Raw genomic sequence first — 24931 nt, forward strand, 5'->3', positions numbered from 1 at the left:
CCCTAAATACTGTACTTAAGAGCAGGGTGAGCCAAACGTAATTGTAAAAAAATTTTAATAGAAAGAAAATCTGGGGGGGTACCTGAGAGGGGTAAGTACTCTGACTTGGCCACATTAACCCTATAGCCTGCAAATGAACAAAAAAAGTTAATAAATTGTAGTACCTCTGTAACCAAGGAAGCCGGGTCAGACATAATTAAGAGCATATAGTCAGCGAATAGAGCTACTTTAAGCTCCACTTCACCCACCCAGATTCCCAGGAACATGGAAGACTGACACAGGGCAATGGCTAGCGGCTCAAGGGCAAGCGCAAAAACCAGCGGCAAGAGTGGGCAGCTCTGCCTGGTACTCTGTTGTATAGGAAATGGGTTGGAAATATAACCATTACAAATAATTTGTGATGTAGAGTTCTAATATAACGAATGAAGGATATCAATAAAATCAGCCATGAACCCAAATTTATACAGTGTATGAAATAAATTATCCCAAATAAACCTGCTCTGATCCTCGTGAATCAGTGTAGGTAATATTAATTTCACATTATCTACCGGGATTTTCATAAGAATTTTATAATCAATATTAAGAAGGGAGATTGGTCTATAAGAAGCTTATATTTACTTCAGAAGTAGAAGTTGGGGCAGTTAGGGATGTAGCCAAATCAGAAGACAAATGCGGTATATTTATGGTTGACCAAAAAGAGTCCCAATTTACCTTATCAGGCTCTAATTGGGTGTATAAAGACTTGTAAAATTTACAATTTGTTAACTAGATGAAGTGTATGTCCCATCAGGCTTACATAACCTTTTAATTAACTCTGAGGTGTGGGCCTTTCAACAAGTTAGACAGTAATCTGCCAGTTCTGTTGTCATATTTATAAAATTTATACTCTTTATGAAAAGTGAAACGATCCCCCATATAAGTCAATATACCATCAAAATGAACCTTTTGATCCAAATATATTTGTCTATGAGCTGGGGTAGGAGAGGATTAAAATTTGTGGAAAGAATCCTGTTGCGCAGATTTAAAAACCTCTAAAAACTTTCTGCGATTGTTATATTCCCCCTAACCAAAACAATAAAGGATTTTCTTTTTCATGGAGACAATTATCATGCCTGTAAGCCCGCCAAGAAGACTCCACCACATCCCAAAATTTTAAAGAGGAAATTAAATGCGAAGTAAAATGCCTTTGTTTAAAAGGTCCTCTATCTATATTTATAGACAAGGTAGCCCAAACTAACGCATGGTCTGAAAGACCAATTGGTATAATTTCACTTTCTAATGTCCTCAAAAAGAGTGAGTCTGACACTAATATATAGTCTAGGTGAGATTAAGTCACATGGGTGGCCAACAAGCACGTATAATCTCTATCAACAGGATGTTTGGCCCTCCACACATCTGTCAGTTGGAGTCATTGAAGAAAATATGGGATCCCAAATCTTGGCACATGAGTGCTTCGTTTGGGAGGACATTGTCAATCCATATCCTATGAATCAACCATATTAAAGTCTCCACACAAAATCAAATTATCACTATGTAATAAGTACAATTAGACTATAGAGAACAAAAAAGTCTTATCATAATGATTAGGTGCATAAACATTACAAAATACATAAGCAACCTAAAAAATTGAAGCCTCAAGTATAATATAACGGACCTCAAGATCAATAATAGATGAAATAGCATTTATAGGGAGTTCTTGTTTGGCCATAATTATTATTATTAACAGTTTTTTATATAGTGCAGCATATTCCGTTGTGCTTTAATAACTACTTCTCTAGATTTCGAATTGAAAGGGGCGGAAGCTATCACTTTCCACCCTAACAAATTCAATTTAACCACTTCAAAAGGAGTTAGATGTGTCTCCTGTAGAAAAAACAGATCCAGGTGTAATTTATTTAAGTAAATTAAAACTTTCTTACGTTTTATCGGGGAATTAAACCCCTCGACATTCCAAGTACCTAACTTCCCTTGAGACATTACATAATATCAAGGAAAGGAGGGAATGAGAACAAGTAGAACCACTGAAAATCTGCTACACAGTACTGAAATGACATAGTTAGAAGAGCGATCATCCTCATATATAGGGACAAGGAGAGGGCTTGGAGTACACACAGAAAGAGACAGACAAGGGGGATATACAGTAGGAAAACAGCAGTAAGAAAAACGACATAGCTCAAAAGAAAAACAGACTGCAACATTATCAAAATGAAGACTTTCCTTAGGTACAGGTGTGTTGTACCTGGTCTTAAACCCGACTGCATGTCCTCTAGCCAGGCCCGGCACAAACTGTAAAATATATATATACTGTAAACCTATTGCCCTATAATAGACAAATTTGAATCGGAACAAACCTCTAATTAACTAAGTATTTTTAAAATAGAATGTAACATAAAGCTGGAAAGCTTGAGTGTTCATTCCGATGCAGAATTAGGAGAAGGATCGCCATCTCTTGCTGAATCAATCACTTCCTTTACATATATCATCACATCTGCTACATTAGTGAAGTCCATATAGGAATCACCATCGTACAATTTCAATCTAGTAGGGAATAGTAGGGCAAATTTACGGCCCTGTTGAATCAAATTCTCACACACAGGGGAAAACTCCTTCCAAGCTTTAGTGACTTCTGTTGAAAAGTCTTGAAAAAAAAAACAACAACTGATGTCCATCCCATGCTAGGCTGTGGTGTTTGTGAGAGGCTGACCATATCACATCTTTATGAATAAAATTAAGGCACCAAAAGATAACATCCCGTGGCCTGCGATCTGTTGTATTTCTCTGTGGGCCTAAACGATGTGCTCTTTTTATAACCAGATGCTTAAAAACTTGATAAGGTCTGGTCCTTTGAGAGACTCAGCTAGTCCCACTATTCTGAGGATGTTACAACATGACCTATTTTCAAGGTCGTCAACCATATTGAGCAACTAGAGATGGGATTTATGTAAGTTAAGGTAATCAACTTTTACATTTGAAAGCACCTGAAAACTACTGCCCGCAGTGTTCTCAGTGCTAGAAATCCTCTGTGAGAGTTGTTGCATCTGGCCCTTTAATTCAGAAAAAGTCTGTTGAAATACATCTGCCTGCTCTTTAGGCATGGGGCATATAGCCTCCTTTATTGCTTGGACCACCTCCCAATGGAATCGGTATGTAATACCGCCGGATGTATTGCCGGCGGACTAAATACTAATGCTGGAAGCCCGAACCATCAGGATCTTGACTGGTAAGTACCCTAACCCTCTCCCTCCCTAACCCTCCCTTAGTGGTGCCTAACCCTAATCTCCCCCGTTGGTGCCTAACCCTAACCTCCCACCCAGTGGTGCCTAACCCTTACCCCCCCTCCCCGTGCCTAAAACTAACCCTCCTCCCTGCGGCTAGCAGCTAACAGTCCCCACTTACCTCCATTTGGGATGCCGGACATCAGGATTTTGGCATTTGGCTAAAGACAGGCATCAGTATTTAGATGCCAATCTTTAGTACAGAGTCGGGTTTCCAGCGTCGGGATTCTGACATCCGGCATTCTGGACACCGATAAATGAACTGCATCACTTTCCCCTTTCCCCATATGTAATAAAGGCTTCAGCGTTACCTGGGGTATGTCTGGGAGAGCTATTTCCAGCAGTCTGTGGGTCTCTGTCTGATGAAGCCACCATTTTGGATTTGGAGGGACAGCAGTAAGCACAATTTTTCTGTGTTTTCCCCGGCATGTTTGGGGAGCAATTGGGCACTCTTGAAGGGCAATGTGAAGGCTGAAAAACAGCCGTGGGACACTTGAATAGCCGGGTTTGAAACGGAGCTGCAGTCAGGTGCGGCTCACTGCATAGTGGGTGGAACCGGAAGTCACTAGTACCCTAGTTAATGCTATGCACAATACTAGTGCCCTAGTTAATGCTATGCTCCGTACTAGTGTCTTAGTTAATGCTATGCACAATACTAGTGCCCTAGTTAATGCTATGCTCCGTACTAGTGTCTTAGTTAATGCTATGCTCCGTACTAGTGTCTTAGTTAATGCTATGCTCCATACTAGTGTCTTAGTTAATGCTATGCACAATACTAGTGCCCTAGTTAATGCTATGCTCCGTACTAGTGTCTTAGTTAATGCTATGCACAATACTAGTGCCCTAGTTAATGCTATGCTCCGTACTAGTGTCTTAGTTAATGCTATGCTCCGTACTAGTGTCTTAGTTAATGCTATGCTCCATACTAGTGTCTTAGTTAATGCTATGCTCTGTACTAGTGTCTTAGTTAATGCTATGCTCCGTACTAGTGTCTTAGTTAATGCTATGCTCCGTACTAGTGTCTTAGTTAATGCTATGCTCTGTACTAGTGTCTTAGTTAATGCTATGCTCCGTACTAGTGTCTTAGTTAATGCTATGCACAATACTAGTGCCCTAGTTAATGCTATGCTCCGTACTAGTGTCTTAGTTAATGCTATGCTCCGTACTAGTGTCTTAGTTAATGCTATGCTCCATACTAGTGTCTTAGTTAATGCTATGCTCCATACTAGTGTCTTAGTTAATGCTATGCTCCATACTAGTGTCTTAGTTAATGCTATGCTCCATACTAGTGTCTTAGTTAATGCTATGCTCCATACTAGTGTCTGAGTTAATGCTATGCTCCATACTAGTGTCTTAGTTAATGCTATGCTCCATACTAGTGTCTTAGTTAATGCTATGCTCCGTACTAGTGTCTTAGTTAATGCTATGCTCCGTACTAGTGTCTTAGTTAAAGTTATGCCCCAGAGTAGTGCCCAAGTTAGTATTATGCCCCATAGTAGTGCCCAAGTTATGTTATGCCCCACAGTAGTGTCCTAGCTAATGTAACACCCCATAGTAGTGCCCTGGTTAATATTATGCCACACAGTAGTGACCTAGTTAATGTTATGTCCCACAGTAGTGCCCTAGTTAATGCAATGCCCCATAGTAGTGTGCTGGTTAATGTTTTGCCCCATACTGTGCCAAATAGCCTTTCTTGGCATGCCAGGTAATGGGCGACTTGACTGCACTGTGCATAATTTTCAATCAAAATGTGCCTTTCATATGGACAAATCAAACCACTGGAAGCAACAAATCTGCATTACACACACCACTGCGTTGTATGACTTTTGTACATACAGTATGTGTGCAACTGAGTCCGAATCTGTACAATAAAGACTCAGCCACCAGCGGCCATGGCTCTTCCTCATGGCATTTTTTGTTGTGCTTAATCTGCTAATTTGTACGTGTGTAAAACCAATTCCTGTGCTGATAAAGTCGCAGCCCAGCATCACTGTGAATGGCTTTACGCTGATCCTGTGATGCAACAAAGATGCAGAAAATGTGGTACAGATATGTCCGCTTGCATCTTTGCCGATCATGCTGCAAACATGCACATGCAGTACGATTCTATGGGGTTGCAAGTGCATGTTGGTTCACGGGCGTGTGACTTATGCTATACGTGGTGTGATTTCCCACACAAGCGGCAAAGATGCAAGTGGAGATATCTGTACTCTACGGTTCATGGCCCATCTAAGTCGCACCAAGTGTCTCATGCCCTATGGCCTAGAGGTGTCCCGTGCATGAGGACACATCTATGTGTATACAAATTAACCAGCTTTTACATTTATAGTGTTAACTACAGTATATATATATTAGAGATGAGCGGTTCAGATTCTGACTGGGATCCCACTTCGAGGCCAAACATTTCCTACCGATCTCATATTCTCACGGGAGTTCGTTTCTATATAAGGCGCCATGACTGGGACTTGGTGTCAATTCGCTGTTCACTCACACGCTGCACACTGCTCTGCAATGTCTCTCTGCATATGTTAAAGTGGCTGTGCTTGTATATATATGTATTTGTTTTTTTTGGGAGGCATATAATCTGCAGTTCGCCATGCTGTTTGGTAGACTGCCATGCCATGGAATGGTTTATATACCGTCCATATATGAACATCAGCACTGTGGTTTTATGTACTGCAATTTAATATACATGAGGATTGATGAGCAGTTTGAACCTTAGTAAGTGACATGGTTTGTGAACTTCACCTCAAAATGTCAAAAGAATATGTGGTGTGCTATAACTGCCATAGCAACCAATCAGATTCTAGCTATTATCTTCTAGAAGGTGCTAGATAAATGACAAGTAGAATCTTATTGGGTGCTATGGGTATATGGGCAAAATCTCTACCTATAAAACCCCACACTTTAGTAAATAATAAATCATACTTGCCTACCCTCCTGATTTGGTCGGGAGCCTCCCGAAAATCGGGTGCCGCTCCCGACCTCCCGGGAAGGCAGACAATCCTCCCGGCTGCCACCCACCCCTCCTATCTCCCTGCAATAACCTTTGCAACACCCACAGCAGGGGGAGGGGGGTGGTGGTGATGCGTTTCACGCTGAATCTCGACATTTTCTTAGGCTTCACAATGCCTATATTATTGGCATTGTGAAGCGGGGGTGGGGCCAAAATGACACAATCACATGGCCCCACCCCTGCCATGCCCACAAGTGCCCATCACCCCCCGACCACTCCCCCTTGACCCAGCCACTCCCTTCTGTCCTGTCGATCTGGCTGCTCCCTCCCAGAAGGAGCAGCCAGAAAGTCAGCAGGTATGTAATAAATATAGCCCTTAGTGCAAGCCCTGATGAGAGATTTGCTATCTTTTATTTTCAACCATACAGTACCTCTATCCAATAATAACATGCACTTGCTTTATCCTGCAGGATGGTAATATTTATCTGCAGGATAGTCTGGTGTTGGAAGACAGAAAACAGAAGTAATTTTCTAACAATTATTTTTTTATTTTTTAATTACTATTAGGATATAATATTTAATGAACATTTTCAATTAAGCAAACTAATTATATCTCTTATTTTTAACCAAATGCATCTCTTCATTGCATTCTTTACATCTTTATTCTGTAGACAGTATATCAGCGGGTTTAACATCGGTGTAACTACAGTGTACAGTACAGTGAAGATCATCTCCAGGACTCTGTAGTGGGCTAAGGGTGGCATCATAAAGACAGAGGTAATCGTCCCATAAAATATGGTGAGGACCGTGAGGTGGGATGAGCAGGTGGAGAAGGCCTTTCTCCTGCCATCTCTGGATTTAATCTTCAGGATGGCACTAATTATTTTTATATAAGACATCAAACTGCAGTAGAACGGGCAGCAGCCAAATACCAACAATTCTACATATACCACTATAAGAAACATTTCCTTGTTGGCGCTTGCAATGTCCATGAAAGATTTAGCATCGCAGAAGTATCGGTGGATTGTGTATGAATAGTAGAAAGACATATTTGTTGCTGATAATGTAACTAGAAAAGAATTTAAACAACCAGACACCCATAGGACAGCCGTGAGTTGTACACAAAGTTTCCTGTTGAATATACGGTGATAGAGTAAGGGATTACATATAGCTGCATACCGGTCATAGGCCATTGTGGACAAAAGAACAACTTCAGTGACAGCAAAGAAATCAAAAAAATACATCTGGGTAACACACTCTATGAAGGTCACTGAGTAATTCCCAGACAGTAACATGTACAGCAGCTTAGGGACAGTGACTGTTGTGTAACATAAATCTATTAAGGACAAGTTACCAAGGAACAGATACATTGGGCTGTGTAAGTGTTTATCCATATATATGATCGTTATTATAACAGAATTTGCTATCAGACCCATCAGATATAATAGAAGAAACACAGTGAACAAAAATGAATTATACGCTGATATAGTAGAAAAAGCCACAATTTGGAATTCTGGAAAAGAAGTGTAATTTTCCATTAGTCTTTCATAAATTTTTTTTTAATATTTTTATTATTATTATTTTTCAAGATTAGCTTCCCAAAATTAATTTTAATGGAGTTATCAATCAAGAGGAGATTCAGGTGTTGACTGATCAGATAGTCCCTTGATTCCTTGACATATGACATCATCAGGGGACCGCACAGGCATGAGTAAGACATGACAGTGAGTAATGGCTCTCAGTTGTTAATGTAACAAAACATTTTTATAGACATTTACAATATAGCAAATTAATTTATATAACAATAAAATAGGGAGCTCAATGGTCTTTCCTTTCATGAACCTACCTCATATTCTGACTAATACCCATTTTTCACCCAAAAAATCAGGTCTGACTTTGGTTTTCGGACATGATTCCAACCCAGGTCAGACCCAGTTCAGACCCCGTTTACACTGCACCTTCGATACGGGTTATTCCTGGATTAGAAGGATAATAAAATACAGCGCTAATGTAAATTAGTTCTCTTGTTGAGTATAATATAACCAGATGAAGTGCAATCAATTAATAAATTCTAAGAATTTTAATAAAAGTATATATATATATATATATATAAAAAATTACAAATACATATAAAGACATGCATAGGCCAGTCTGTAAATAGGCCACCCCTACATATGGTACTTGCATACAGGTGGATATAAATTTCAATAGCTTAATGCTCTATGACTCCTTAGAATGACAGTGGAAAAATACTTAGAGATTCCAATTTGATGAGTCTCTACCAACTCACGATGTATAGGGATCCAGAGGATATCAAAGCAACATCACGCTTTTGGAATGTCCCTTGGAGTGGCAAAACAGAAGCAGTCCAAAGGATTTCTTTAGAAATATCTGCAGAAGTCCATCTGTCACTTGGTGATTGCCCAGACAAAGATTTGTATGGTCCATGGAGTCTGTTCCAGAGTAAAGCTGACGATAATGTAAATATGAATCCAGATGTATCTTCAAGATGTAAAGAAGTGCTCAATCTTCTGATGCGTTTCACTGGGTAACCCCCAGCTTTATCAAAGGTGGTTGTATGTTTGAATAATGGGGATATTTATACCAGGTCAATATGGCCACTAATTACCCACACATGAAATTAATTACACTTCATCTGTATACACTCATTAAAAAAGAGGCAATTGAATACCAATGATAAATCCTAATGGTGAGGCAAACCTTATATTATTGAAATAGTGTGAATTAAAACATATAATGAGCATATTTATCCCAAAAATACCTATCCACATGTATTGCCACGCCGGTCATGTGATGTAAACAAGAGACCATGTGATGTTGCTTAATCACATGGTTTATTGTGTGTAAGGGGACGTCTCATTCCACCCTATATTATAGAATGCAGGGAAAGCAGAAGTGGGAGATCAGTCATATGATCGTCCACCTACGGACCTGCACGCACCATGTGCTAGTGTTCTATACAGTAAGCGCGGTGGATGACAACACTGGTCGGCGTCCTCTTACTTCCTATTCACATCTCGCGATCTGCGAGTTCAAAACAACATGTGACTACTTTGTGTCACGGGACTGCCAAATATTTATGGCATTTGCCCTAAATAAAAATGGCGGATTTGGTATCTTATAACAAACATATTCATATCATATGGCATATACATATACATAAAACTAATTGAATATTAAATATATAGAGACACAAAGTTTCTATTATACTCGCGATTGGTGAGTTAAATGTAGTGCATAATCACATGTCCACCATAATAGTTATAGCATTTGCCCTTAACAAAATTGGCGGATTTGATAATGTGTGGCAAACATTGGTATACTATAACCTATATACCTGCAAATATATATATGGATAGCATATTAAATATATAAGGACAAAAGTAACTATAGTACTGCTAGATGTAATCTTTTGTTAACATTAATGCTTCGCATATTACATGAAATTATAAAGTATAAATATTTCTTAAAAGATGTTTGTTTATAAAGAAGGATACAAAGCGACTCTACATGATGGATCAAAATGATACTATAATAAGATATTAATACATTTACTGTCCATCAATTAATTCTTACGATGGATCAGTACTTTATAACAAGTTACTCCCTTACATCACTAGATTATCATTATTGGTTTAGTTATGGAATAATGGGCTAGATGTATTATAGCGGCACTTAACGTGCCGCTATAACGCTACCCACTTCGCCTCTTTACCTTGGCGAAGCAGGAAGCACTACCGATGAGATGTATAAACATCTCATCGGCCGGAGAGGGGGAGCGTTAACTCCCCCCACCGGTGCTACCCGCTAGAGACAACAGCGCATCAGCCTAGTGCTGAGGCGCTGTGTCTCTTCCCGGCCGGCTCCACTGAGCATGCGCGGGATCTCGCAAGTATCGCGAGATCCCCGCGTGGAGCCTGGAGCCGGCAGCCACCGCAGCAGGGACAGCGCTGTCCCTGCTGTGGGGATAGGCTAGCGCCAGGCTGTAGCTGTCGATAACGACAGCTACAGCCAGCCGCACGGTCAGACGTTATGACCGTTCGAACATAGCCCAGGCTATCGGCGCTGCTATCTGTCAATTACCGCCCAGACCCCCGATCATATATTGGGGAGAAGCGGTATCAGCGCACATAAGGTGCGCTGATACCGCTTCTGGGCTTCGTACATCTACCCCATTGTCTTTAATGAACAGCGAGTTTGGTACTGTATAGCCCCACATGTTAGATCTGTGGCTTTATAGTGTCACTCTAACTTCAATTAATAATAATCCTGAGGGGGGAGGAACTAGGGAGCTCCATATGTTAAATCCACAATATAAGAGGCCAGAACCAATAGCGGTAGGTAACTGAATCAGCAGAAGGTAAGTTGCATCATCCAAATTCTACATAAATTGTATATGGGAAAAATTTGTCTATAGGACAATATTCAACTCTACAGACTCATTTAAACCGTTCGGGTGTAGCGTATCTAATTTAAACATCCAAAAAATTTCTTGAATACAGAGATGTTTAAATCTATCGCCTCCTCTTTTAGTAACTGGTATATGTTCTAATCCTGTTACTGTCAAACATGTTGGATCTCCATTGTGTTTTTCATCATAGTGTTTAGATACACTATGATTGAGATTCCTATTTAGGATGTTTCTGCGATGTTCCATGATCATGGTTTTAATTTTCCGAGTGGTCCTCCCTACATACCGTAAATTACAGCCACATGTAAGTAAATATATAGAAAAATGGGTATTGCAATTTAAAAAACTCTTGATATTAATCCGCTCTTCAGTACTACAAGTCACAACCTTGGTGGATTTTCTCACGTGTAGACACGTGGTACATCTATTTCCTCAACACTTATGGAAACCACAAATGGGCTTCAGCCAAGATAGATTGGAACCAGCAACAGTGTTCTTCTTATTAAATTTTGAAGACTTTAAATGACTAGGTGCCAGAATATTTTTTAATGATTTATTTTTCTTGAAAATAAAGGTAGGTTTAGTAGGTATACATCCTTGTAGGATGTTGTCCTGTCTAAGAATATTATAAATGTTTAAAATTATTTGTTTAATCATTGCATGTTGGCTATTATACGTTGTAATAAATGCTAAATGGTTGTCATTGTTTTCCTTCTCATTTGAATTAATTTGGTACTTTTATGTAAAAGACTCTCTCTAGATGTTAATCTAGTTTCATTTAATGCTTTTTGAACAATAAAATCAGGATATCCCCTAGATAAGAAAGATTGTGCCATGTTTTTTTCTTGAATCTCAAAAGTAGCTACATCCATACAGTTTCTCTGTAAACTGAGAAATTGGCCTTTGGGGATATTTCTCTTCCACGTGGCACTATGTTCACTTTTATAATGTAGGTAAGCATTTTTTCCAACTGCTTTATTATAGTTGGAAGTGTGAATGGTACCTTCCTTTATCTCCAGGGTTATATCAAGAAAATTTATTAAAGTGGGGTGATAACTGTGTGTGAACTGTAAATGATAATTATTAGAATTGAGTGAAGTGACAAATGTGAGTGCTGTTTCTAAATCACCATCCCAAACAATAAATAAGTCATCAATATAATGGCCATAGAGGACCAGGTGCCCCCCGAGCCCGCCTCCCCACACATGTTGGTCCTCAAAGTAACCCATGTATAGGTTAGCATAGCTCGGCGCAAACCTGGTCCCCATGGCCATTCCCATCACCTGTAAATAGTGAGTATCCATGAACATAAAGTGATTGTGACGTAATATAAAGGAAATAGAATCCAACAAAAATTGAATGTTTCTCTGATAAATCATTATCCAACTTCAATTTTGCTTCTATAGTCCTTAAACCCTTCTCATGGGATATATTTGAATAAAAACTTTGTAAGTCTAGGGTATGGAATGCATATGATTCCTTCCACTCTAGATCATTAATTAATTTAAAAAAATGAGTAGTATCTTTAATATGTGATTTTAACTGAGAAACACGTGGTTGTAAATAAGTGTCAACATAGTGAGATAGATTAGAAGAAAGGGACCCTATACCTGAAATTATAGGATGACCCGGGGGTGCTGTGAGGGATTTGTGAAATTTTGGGAGGTGATAATATATAGGAATAATTGGGTGTTCAATTAAAATAAATTTATATTCTTCTTTTGATATAACCCCATCCTCAAGTGCCACATCAAGGAGATTTGTCAAGATAGGGAGATAAAGTTTTGTGGGGTCCGACACTAATTTACAGTAGAAGTAAGAATTATCTAACTGGTGAATAGCCTCAGATATATAGTCATCTCTATTCTGTATCACCAGACCCCCTCCATTATCTGCCTCCTTTATTTCTATTTGGGTATCCTCAGTCAATCTACGTAATGCTCTTTTTTCCCATTTATTCAAATTTGATTTACATTTGTATGTAAAGGGAGAATGATCATGGCTACATAATTGTTTAAAATTGTCTAACGTTGTTTTGTAAAAACTTTCAATGTTAGCGCTTTTATATTTCATTGGATAGAAGTCTGATTTTTTCTTTACAGTTTCTTTACTAATATCGTAAAGTTTCATTGTAAGATTCTTATCTGAAGCTTCTCCATTCTCTCTAAGGAGCTCATTGAGGGTAAAAAGGGTTTGATCATCGTCTTCGTCCAGTACAATAAGTAGAGCTTCCTCATCTTGTTTTGCTATACTCTTTTAGTAATGTAAATTAGCGCTGTATTTTATTATCCTTCGCATTCCTTCTATTGAGTGGGACTACACTCATTAATTACAGCTGCTGTGGAAATTGGGCCCACCTGAGCGCCTGTTGTGAAGATATCTCACATTATTTATCTTGTTTTACATTTCACACATAGTCCCAAATGGGCAACTAGATGGGCACCTTTTTAAATTTTGATGAGAGAATGTCTAGGAGGCAAACCTTTCTTACACGATGGGATTCATCCTCTGATACATGCACTGATACTCTAGAGTGCAATCTCAAGGATGAATTCCACAATTTAGAAGATTTATTGAAAATATAGACTAAACATTGGTTAGATGAGATAAACTTACACAAATATTTTGAGAGAAAAATGATCCCCAGGGGCCTAAGGCTCTTTAAACCTTCCATATTTCCAGAGGATAGCGACTATCAGGGGAAATGGGAACAGTCTTTAGACAATTGTTTCTTAAAATTAATGGAAATTGTAATTGCATATAGGAATGACAAATCCAAAGAGATAGAAAAAGAAATAGACTGTCTCAAAAACAAACTAAAACCATTTGAAAACTCAAGGGAATTTAAAGAAAGAGACAAAATTGTGATGGATATAATGACCAAATTTGAACAGCATATGATAGATATTAAATGTAAAAAGTTTAAAAGAGACCTAGAGGACTATAAAAATGGCCAAGTTAGAACTTTTAGAACTGTGAATAAAGATTAAATCAACAACACTAAAACAAAATTTGTTGCTAGATGGAGAGATCCACCAGTACCCTCAAGTAGATCAGGATATCAGTATAGAGGACCAGAATGGAGGTATTCCTATGGAGGGAGACCAAGGGTCCACTCGGATCCCCTTGATTCCACATTGAATGGCCCCCTAACCCAGATAATGGATTAGGGTCTAATCAATGGAGGACAGGTGCAAGACCAAAAGAACCGTTTACACAGACTAGACTGTCCACTGTTGAAAATTCTTAGGTTTTTTAGGAGCCCATTCAAGGAAAAATCCAAAAGAACATACATTCAACAGAGTTTGGCAAGATTTGACTCTAAAAAGACCAAGAGAGCCAAGTATCGAGGTAGAAGGGGGGGAAAGAAGGAGAAATCGAAGAGATTAAAACAAAATAAACCCACACAGACTAATAATATATTTAATATTTCATCCAGACAATTATCTGCAGGAGAGATCGCCTTACTCACTAAGGGTTTAAAATTTGCACCGACTGCAACGCCAAATATATTTACCCTTTTTACAGAACTTAATAGGTTCATTAGGACCCTCTGCAGAAAGAGATACTTAACTAAAAAGAGTATAGCAAAACAAGATCAGGAAGCTCTACTTATTGTACTGGACAAACACAATGATCAAACCCTTTTTACCCTCAATGAGCTCCTTAGAGAGAATGGAGAAGCTTCAGATAAGAATCTTACAATGAAACTTTACAATATTAATAAAGAAACTGTAAAGAAAAAATCAGACTTCTATCCAATGAAATATAAAAGCGCTAACATTTAAAGTTTTTACAAAACAACATTAGACAATTTTAAACAATTATGTAGCCATGATCATTCTCCCTTTACATACCAATGTAAATCAAATTTGAATAAATGGGAAAAAAGAGCATTACGTAGATTGACTGAGGATACCCAAATAGAAATAAAGGAGGCAGATAATGGAGGTGGTCTGGTGATACAGAATAGAGATGACTATATATCTGAGGCTATTCACCAGTTAGATAATTCTTACTTCTACTGTAAATTAGCGTCGGATCCCACAAAACTTTATCTCCCTATCTTGACAAATCTCCTTGACGTGGCACTTGAGGATGGGGTTATATCAAAAGAAGAATATAAATTTATTTTAATTGAACACCCAATTATTCCTATATATTATCACCTCCCAAAATTTCACAATTCCCTCACAGCACCTCCAAGTCATCCTATAATTTCAGGTATAGGGTCCCTTTCTTCTAATCTATCTCACTATGTTGACACTAATTTACAACCACATGTTTCTCAGTTAAAATCACATATTAAAGACACTACTCATTTTTTTAAATTAATTAATGATCTAGAGTGGAAGGAATCATATGCATTCCTTACCCTAGACTTACAAAGTCTTTATTCAAATATATCCCATGAGAAGGGTTTAAGGACTATAGAAGCAAAATTGAAGTTGGATAATGATTTATCAGAGAAACATTAAATTTTTGTTGGATTCTATTTCCTTTATATTACGTCACCATCACTTTATGTTCATGGATACTCACTATTTACAGGTGATGGGAATGGCCATGGGGACCAGGTTCGCGCCGAGCTACACTAACCTATACATGGGTCACTTTGAGGACCAACATGTGTGGGGAGGCGGGCTCGGCGGGCACCTGGTCCTCTATGGCCATTATATTGATGACTTATTTATTGTTTGGGATGGTGATTTAGAAACAGCACTCACATTTGTCACTTCACTCAATTCTAATAATTATAGTTTACAGTTCACACACAGTTATCACCCGAACTTTAATAAATTTTCTTGATATAACCCTGGAGATAAAGGAAGGTACCATTCACACTTCCAACTATAATAAAGCAGTTGGAACAAATGCGTACCTTCATTATAAAAGCGAACATAGTGCCGCGTGGAAGAGAAATATCCCCAAAGGCCAATTTCTCTGTTTACGGAGAAACTGTATGGATGTAGCTACTTTTGAGATTCAAGCAAAAGACATGGCACAATCTTTCTTATCTAGGGGATATCCTGATTTTATTGTTCAGAAAGCATTAAATGAAACTAGATTAACATCTAGAGAGAGTCTTTTACATAAAATAACCAAAAATAATTCAAATAAGAAGGAAAATAATGACAACCATTTGGCATGTATTACAACGTATAATAGCCAACATGCAAAGTTTAAACAAATAATATTAAACAATTATAATATTATATTCTTAGACAGGACAACATCCTACAAGGATGTATACCTACTAAACCTACCTTTATTTTCAAGAAAAATAAATCATTAAAAAATATTCTGGCACCTAGTCATTTAAAGTCTTCAAAATTTAATAAGAAGGACATTGTTGCTGGTTCCAATCTATCTTGGCTGAATCCCATTAGTGGTTTCCATAAGTGTGGAGGAAATAGATGTACCACTTGTCTACACGTGAGAAAACCCACCAAGGTTGTGACTTGTAGTAATGAAGAGCTGATTAATATCAAGAGTTTTTTAAATTGCAATACCCATTTTTCTATATATTTACTTACATGTGGCTGTAATTTACGGTATGTAGGGAGGACCACTCAGAAAAATTAAAACCAGATTCATGGAATATCGCAGAAACATCCTAAATAGGAATCTCAATCATAGTGTATCTAAACACTATGATGAAAAACACAATGGAGATCCAACATGTTTGACAGTAACAGGATTAGAACATTTACCAGTTACTAAAAGAGGAGGCGATAGATTTAAATGTCTCTGTATTCATAAATTTTTTTGATGTTTAAATTAGATACGCTACACCCAAACGGTTTAAATGAATCTGTAGAGTTGAATATTATCCTATAGACTAATTTTTCCCATATACAATTTATGTAGAATTTGGATGATGCAACTTACCTTCTGCTGATTCAGATACCTACCGCTATTGGTTCTGGCCTCTTATATTGTGGATTTAACATATGGAGCTCCCTAGTTCCTCCCCCCTCAGGAGTATTATTAATTGAAGTTAGAGTGACACTATAAAGCCACAGATCTAACATGTGGGGCTATACAGTACCAAACTCGCTGTTTATTAAAGACAATATGCCATAACTAAACCAATAATGATAATCTAGTGATGTAAGGGAGTAACTTGTTATAAAGTACTGATCCATCGTAAGAATTAATTGATGGACAGTAAATGTATTAATATCTTATTATAGTATCATTTTGATCCATCATGTAGAGTCGCTTTGTATCCTTCTTTATAAATAAACATCTTTTAAGAAATATTTATACTTTATAATTTCATGTAATATGCGAAGCATTAATGTTAACAAAAGATTACATCTAGCAGTACTATAGTTACTTTTGTCCTTATATATTTAATATGCTATCCATATATATATTTGCAGGTATATAGGTTATAGTATACCAATGTTTGCCACACATTATCAAATCCGCCATTTTTGTTAAGGGCAAATGCTATAACCATTATGGTGGTCACGTGATTACACACTACATTTAACTCGCCAATCATGAGTATAATAGCAACTTTGTGTCTCTATATATTTAATATTCAATACGTTTTATGTATATGTATATGCCATATGATATGACTGTTTTTTTATAAGATACCAAATCCGCCATTTTTATTTAGGGCAAATGCCATAAATATTTGGCGGTCCCGTGACACAAAGTAGTCACATGTTGTTTTGAACTCGCAGATCGCGAGATGTGAATAGGAAGTAAGAGGACATCGACCAGTGTTGTCATCCACCGCGCTTACTGTATAGAACACTAGCGCATGGTGCATGCAGGTCCGTAGGTGGGCGATCATATGATTGATCTCCCACTTCCGCTTTCCCTGCATGCTATAATATAGGGTGGAATGAGACATCCCCTTAAGCACAATAAACCATGTGATTTAGCAACATCACATGGTCTCTTGTTTACATCACATGACCGGCGTCGCAATACATGTGGATAGGTATCTTTCGGCTAAATATGCTCTTTATATGTTTTAATTCACACTATTTCAATAATATAAGGTTTGCCTCACCATTAGGATATATCATTGGTATTTAATTGCCTCTTTTTTAATGCGTGTATACAGATGAAGTGTAATTAAATTTCATGTGTGGGTAATTAGTGGCCATATTGACCTGGTATAAATATCCCCATTATTCAAACATACAACCACCTTTGATAAAGCTGGGGGTTACCCAGTGAAACGCGTCAGAAGATTGAGCACCTCCCTACATCTTGAAGATACATCTGGATTCACATTTACATTATCGTCAGCTTTACTCTGGAACAGACTCTGTGGACCATACAAATCTTTGTCTGGGCAATCACCAAGTGACAGATGGACTTCTGCAGTTATTTCTAAAGAAATCCTTTGGACTGCTTCTGTTTCGCCACTCCAAGGGACATTCCAAAAGCGTGATGTTGCTTTGATATCCTCTGGATCCCTATACATCGTGAGTTGGTAGAGACTCATCCAATTGGAATCTCTAAGTATTTTTCCACTGTCATTCTAAGGAGTCGTAGAGCATTAAGCTATTGACATTTATATCCACCTGTATGCAAGTACCATATGTAGGGGTAGCCTGTTTACAGACTGGCCTATGCATGTTTTTATATGTATTTGTAATTTTTTTATATATATACTTTTATTAAAATTCTTTTAATTTATTAATTGATTGCACTTCATCTGGTTATATTATACTCAACAAGAGAACTAATTTACATTAGCACTGTATTTTATTAACCTTCGCATTCCTTCTATTGAGTGTGACTACACTCAGTAATTACAGCTGCTGTGGAAATTGGGCCCACCTGAGCGCCTGTTGTGAAGATATCTTCACATTATTTATCTTGTTTTATAATCGTGGATCAGGCCCGTTCACACTGACCCCAAGTCTGCCCTGCTAAACTTGTGAGGTCACAAAAAGTTGGAGGTGACTGCTCCATAGCCACCAATCAGCTCATTTTTGGCATAACCTGGGTCGGATAATCCAGGTAGCATCATTTACACTGCACCATTACCCAGGTCCATCCATGGTAGCTACCTCGGTTGGATTCCCAGGTCACTAGACCCGAGTTATTTTACAGGGACCCTTTTCCACTGAGCCGCTACCTGGGAAGACCCAGCAATAACCTGGGTTATTGCAGCAGTTGAAAAGGGATATAAGATTAGCACTCTGAAAGCATTTTTTATGAAATGTTTTTATTATATTTATTATCTTTATCTGCCTCTTTTACTCTGTAATTGTTTTACTGGTTGTTATTTTTATTTGAAAAATGTCTAAATAAATGTATTTTTAAACTGTTTTACTCTTGCTAGCTGGTTGTTACCTACTATTGTGGGGTATTGGAATATAGTAATCATTATAAAGTTTTTCGAGCTCATTTTATATGCACTTACATACAGTATGCTGCTTCCTGTGACAGATTGAATATTTTTGAAGGCATTTACTATTTTATTCTCACTACCAACCCCATTAGGGACATATCCTTTTGCACAGACATTTGTATGCACTATGGTCAGGGGTTCCCAACCACGGTCCTCAAGGTACACTAACAGTCAAGGTTTTAAGGATAGCCATACTTGAGCAGAGGTGTCTTAATTAGAACCCCAGTTATTTTTATTTAACCATCTGTACTCAAGCATGGACACTAAAACCAGGACTGTCATACCCGTTTTACACCAAACTAAAAATCCCGGGTTGATGCGCATCAACTCAGGATTTTTGTCAGTGTAAATGAATCCACCTGGGTCCAGGGTCCTGGGGATCCAACTTGGGTATTTTGCAGGGTAGGCCACGGGTCATTGCCGTGCCACCCTGCATGTAAATGGTGCGATCCGGGTCACTATGACCTGGATTGTGCCGCATGCCTGCCGATTGGCCGGCTTCAGTGGAGCTTGGAGAGGACATCATCTCCAAGCGTCCACTTCAACACCGGAAGAGCCGGGTCACTGCAGACCCAGGTCCGGTGTGAATGGCACCGACTCAGTAATATCCTTGGTCAGTGCTGGGGAAGTTCCAGGTCTGATCCGGATTGGCACCCTGTTCCAACCTCTGGGTTAGACCGGGAACTTGGGTATTAGTGTGCCTTGAGGACCGAGGTTGGGAAACACTGCACCAGATACACCTTATGAGTTCCTAATTGAAGGTAATCATCCTTCTACTTTTTTTATTATGTATTGACATTACACACATTGTTGGCACTAACACTTTAAAAACTTTGCACAAGAGTCATTGTTGAATATAGGACAGAGTAAGGCAAGTGAAATCTGACTGAGCCAGTGTAAACCCCGGGGGTGTGGGAGCAGTATACCTGTAAAGACTTTTGTTGTTAAGTGTCAGTCATTAGTGTTAGCCTATAGGGATTCTTGGGGGTTTGGCCTTGCTGTTATATTAGGTCTGTTAGCCAAAGCCTCCTCCTCTTTGTTTCTGGAAATCCCACCGTCCCTCCCTGTTTGTTGTGTGTTTATTTGTTTTGAGTGTTGTGGTGGAAAGAACGGTAGTGTGCTTTTAGTTATACAAATTAGATGGGTGCGCTCTCCTGGTTCAATGATAGGCCAAACCCTTACCTTCTGGGAATGACACAGTCCGTCCGGGTGTGCTTTTTGGGGAGAGTTGAACACCAACGAGTGATGTGTTTGGTCTGCATGTGTCTGTGGGAGTGTCCGTTCTTTGTTGTCCGCCACCATACTAACTTTAAGTTCTCAATTAATTTCAATTGGCAACATCTAATTATCTAATTAGATAATAATTAATCATATTAAATTTGGGTTAATTAATTATTAATAATCTGATGTAAAATAAATTTGACCTTTAATTTTAAATCCAACTCCTGTTGTCCGTTTGTTTATTCTTAGATAAGTTTTAGTTGTGTTAAGTCGGTAAGGTATAGTGCACATATCAACCAAAGGAAGTTTATAGGTTTTAACACTATTATTTATATTTGAGCACTGGCGTTGTTTATCAAGTCTTTTATCTGCCATGTTTATGCATTTTGCAGACCAACACTGCAATCACACTCTTCATTCAGCTGACACCCATAATTGTTTGGGGAAGTGCATTTTAAATTGTCTATAGCTATAATACCATTGTTCTGTATATTGGTATAATTGTTTTCAGGTGGCGCTCTCAGTCCTCTGCTAGTACTTAATTTATATAACACTTCAACATCTGAAGAATATTATTTATTATTCACAACTCACATTCATCACTATTTAAATCTTATAACACATTTTTATATATATATATTTTATTAAAAAAAATAATTATTTGTATAAAGTGTCATAATTATCTATCTCCAATATACGTCGCACTGCACAAACGCAGCAATTCCAGTTACCCTCATATACAGGACCCACTCGCAAAGTGAGTGACAGGTAGTCATGTGGGTGGTTAGAAAAATGCAGGTGTGTCGGAATGCTTAAACGCTGTTTCATGCGCATGCATAAATTAGCCATTGCGTTCGCCTTCGGAGAATGAGAGCTCTCTGCATGTGAGGACTTGACTGACATGCAGTGTTAATTTTGACAAGGATTTTAAATTTAGTTTTAGTCTTAGCCACTTATTTAAAATTGTAGTTGGTTTAAAGTCCCATTTTAGACTCTCTTTTTTGCTTTGTTTTAGTCAACATTTAGTCAGTGGACCTCAGATTTTATTTTAGTCTAATTTTAGTAATATTTTTTGCAAATAGTTTAATAATACTGTAATGGATTTTACTAAAGAACTTTTCTCTAAAATTCCCTTGAGAACTTGAAGTCAGCATACCTTTAGCTACTCACGGAGCGATGTAGCGGCCGATCCGACGGACTGGAACGATATTGCCGCTATATTGTTCTGTTTGTGGGTATGATATCGGCCAATGCGTGCTCCCATGCGGTTGTTCATCGCTCCCCCAGATCTTTCTGCTTGTTCAATTGATCTGGGGGATTGGCGAACGATCCCATGCAGCACTACGTAGGGGGGAAGGGGGTGCCGGCATATTCGGCGCTTGGGCACCAGATTGCTTCATGCCCGACTGCCCGATATGTCAGCTGTCAGATCGGCCGCCACATCACTAGGTGATCGCACAGTGTATGGGGGCCTTAAAGCATGTATTTAGTAATCTAGGCTCAGGAGACTGTGAGAATGTGTTATACAAATTGATGCCTTAAGTTTGTTAGAACCAGTGTTAATTTTGACAAGGATTTTAAATTTAGTTTTAGTCTAGATTGCATCATAATTTTCATTATTAAAATGTTTACATTTTCGTTATGGTTATAATTTAGTCCTCAAAAAAAAATATCGTCGACTAATACTTTTAGTCAAAATTTTCATCTTCAAAATTTACACTACTTACGCGCTGCTTGATTGCCCGATGTGCATCGATATCACTGATGTTTTTGCTGCTGCACATTATCGAATGGATACGAAAAGGCATCAGTGGGCGTCCCTAGGCTCAGGTAAACTTTGGAAACATTAGCATATTTTCGCAGCTGCGTTCCATGTGAAATAGCGATTGCATTAGTGTGAATCTCTGAATCAGGCCTATAGCTTACAGTACAGTACATGGTATTAAAAAAACCATAACTATCTTCCTATGTGGTGCATCAAAAAAAATAAATAAATCAGTAATAATTCAAAATCTAGTAATGGAGAAATTATCCAAGGCTAATTCACCCACTCCCCATTTATTCACTTGAGTGTACTGTACATTTAACAGACATATACAGTGTTGCACTATGTTTTTTATTTTTGGTAAGAATCTGCTACAATACTTCTGACGTCCTCTATGGAAGTGAGTGACTCTGCTACAGCGTGTACAGTTTAAATGCTGTGAGTGACTGTGATACAGTGTGTACAGTATAAATGCTGTGAGTGACTGGCTACAATGTGTACAGTATAAATGCTGTGAGTGACTGTGCTACAGTGTGTACAGTATAAATGCTGTGAGTGACTGTGCTACAGTGTGAACAGTATAAATGCTGTGAGTGAGTGTGCTACAGTGTGTACAGCATAAATGCTGTGAGTGACTGTGCTACAGTGTGTACAGTATAAATGCTGTGAGTGACTGTGCTACAGTGTGTACAGTATAAATGCTGTGAGTGACTGTGCTACAGTGTGAACAGTATAAATGCTGTGAGTGAGTGTGCTACAGTGTGTACAGCATAAATGCTGTGAGTGACTGTGCTACAGTGTATACAGTATAAATGCTGTGACTGTGCTACAATGTGTACAGTATAAATGCTGTGAATGACTGTGCTACAGTATGTACAGTATAAATGCTGTGATTGACTATGCTACAGTGTGTGCAGTATAAATGCTGTGAGTGACTGTACTATAGTGTGTACAGTATAAATGCTGTGAGTGACTGTGTTACAGTGTGTACAGTATAAATGCTGTGAGTGACTGTGCTACAATGTGTACAGTATAAATGCTGTGAGTGACTGTGCTACAGTGTGTACAGTATAAATGCTGAGAGTGACTGTGCTACAATGTGTACAGTATAAATGCTGTGATTGACTCTGCTACAGCATGTGTAGTATAAATGCTGTTTAACAGCTGACATGTACTGAGGATTAAAAGGGGGTGATGCAGGTGCACACTATAAGCACTAAAGAAATCTAATGATCAAAATAGTTATTATAAACTCCAACAATTAACATTAGTGTAAATCTCTGAATCAGGCCTATAGCTTACAGTACTGTACATGGTATTAAAAAAAACATAACTATCTTCCTATGTGGTGCATCAAAAAAAATAAATAAATCAGTAATAATTCAAAATCTAGGAATGGAGAAATTATCCAAGGCTAATTCACCCACTCCCCATTTATTCACTTGAGTGTACTGTACATTTAACAGACATATACAGTGTTGCACTATGTTTTTTATTTTTGGTAAGAATCTGCTACAATACTTCTGACGTCCTCTATGGAAGTGAGTGACTCTGCTACAGCGTGTACAGTTTAAATGCTGTGAGTGACTGTGATACAGTGTGTACAGTATAAATGCTGTGAGTGTCTGTGCTACAATGTGTACAGTATAAATGCTGCAAGTGACTGTGCTACAATGTGTACTGTATAAATGCTGTGAGTGACTGTGCTACAGTGTGAACAGTATAAATGCTGTGAGTGAGTGTGCTACAGTGTGTACAGTATAAATTCTGTGAGTGACTGTGCTACAGTGTGTACAGTATAAATGCTGTGACTGTGCTACAATGTGTACAGTATAAATGCTGTGAATGACTGTGCTACAGTATGTACAGTATAAATGCTGTGATTGACTATGCTACAGTGTGTACAGTATAAATGCTGTGAGTGACTGTGCTACAATGTGTACAGTATAAATGCTGTGAGTGACTGTGCTACAATGTGTACAGTATAAATGCTGTGAGTGACTGTGCTACAGTGTGTACAGTATAAATGCTGTGAATGACTGTGCTACAATGTGTACAGTATAAATGCTGTGATTGACTCTGCTACAGCATGTGTAGTATAAATGCTGTTTAACAGCTGACATGTACTGAGGATTAAAAGGGGGTGATGCAGGTGCACACTATAAGCACTAAAGAAATCTAATGATCAAAATATTTATTATAAACTCCAACAATTAACATAGTTTTTAAAGTAAGGTTTATTAGTACATGTCTGGCCAAAGATGTTTGTCCCTAACATCTCTAATGCACTGAGGATGGACAGCTGTAATATAAATGAACAGGATATATCAGGGCTGCAGACATGATCAGACCAATATAATCTGAGAGTCAGCTCTTATCCTCACAATTCTCCACACTGATACATTGCGCACTGCATTGTGTACTGTCTAATATTATCTAATATGCCTACTGCTGCCATCTCATATCCATTCAACGTCACTCACCAGCGGAAACTACAGAGGCATCAATGCAGATGGGGTAGCTCTGACCTGTATCAGACACAGCGTCTCTCCTGACATGTAGAGAGAGCTCACATGCTGCAAAAGAGATTGCAGTGGCTAATTTAGTAAATAGCTGTTCTTACCCATGTATTAAATATAAATGCCCAATACTCAGTGTTGTAGAATGATAAAGAGAAGAGCAGGACTTACCATTGGAATTACAGACAGGATAACTCCAAGTTAAAGCTTGCGTTACACTGAGGCAATGAAGAAAACTATATATAACATACACTATACCACTGAGGAACAGGAGACAGGTGATTATTGGTCCCCTGTGCACGTAATGTGATTATACTATAATTCTGTGATTCCCTCTTACATTAATTTGTTAAGCTATCTTGAGGTGTGTT

General features: G+C 38.3%; 1 protein-coding gene across 1 annotated transcript; it reads right to left on the minus strand.

The window, feature by feature from the left end:
* Positions 1 to 6821: 6821 nt before the first annotated feature.
* Positions 6822 to 7769, minus strand: LOC148534941 (olfactory receptor 5V1-like). The gene has a single exon (XM_088464825.1). It carries the CDS (start codon positions 7767 to 7769, stop codon positions 6822 to 6824), a length of 948 nt encoding a protein of 315 aa, XP_088320951.1.
* Positions 7770 to 24931: the final 17162 nt, after the last annotated feature.

This window comes from Taudactylus pleione, unplaced genomic scaffold (genome assembly GCF_031769625.1).
Source record: "Taudactylus pleione unplaced genomic scaffold, aTauple2 ptg000061l, whole genome shotgun sequence".
Classification (NCBI taxonomy): domain Eukaryota; kingdom Metazoa; phylum Chordata; class Amphibia; order Anura; family Myobatrachidae; genus Taudactylus; species Taudactylus pleione.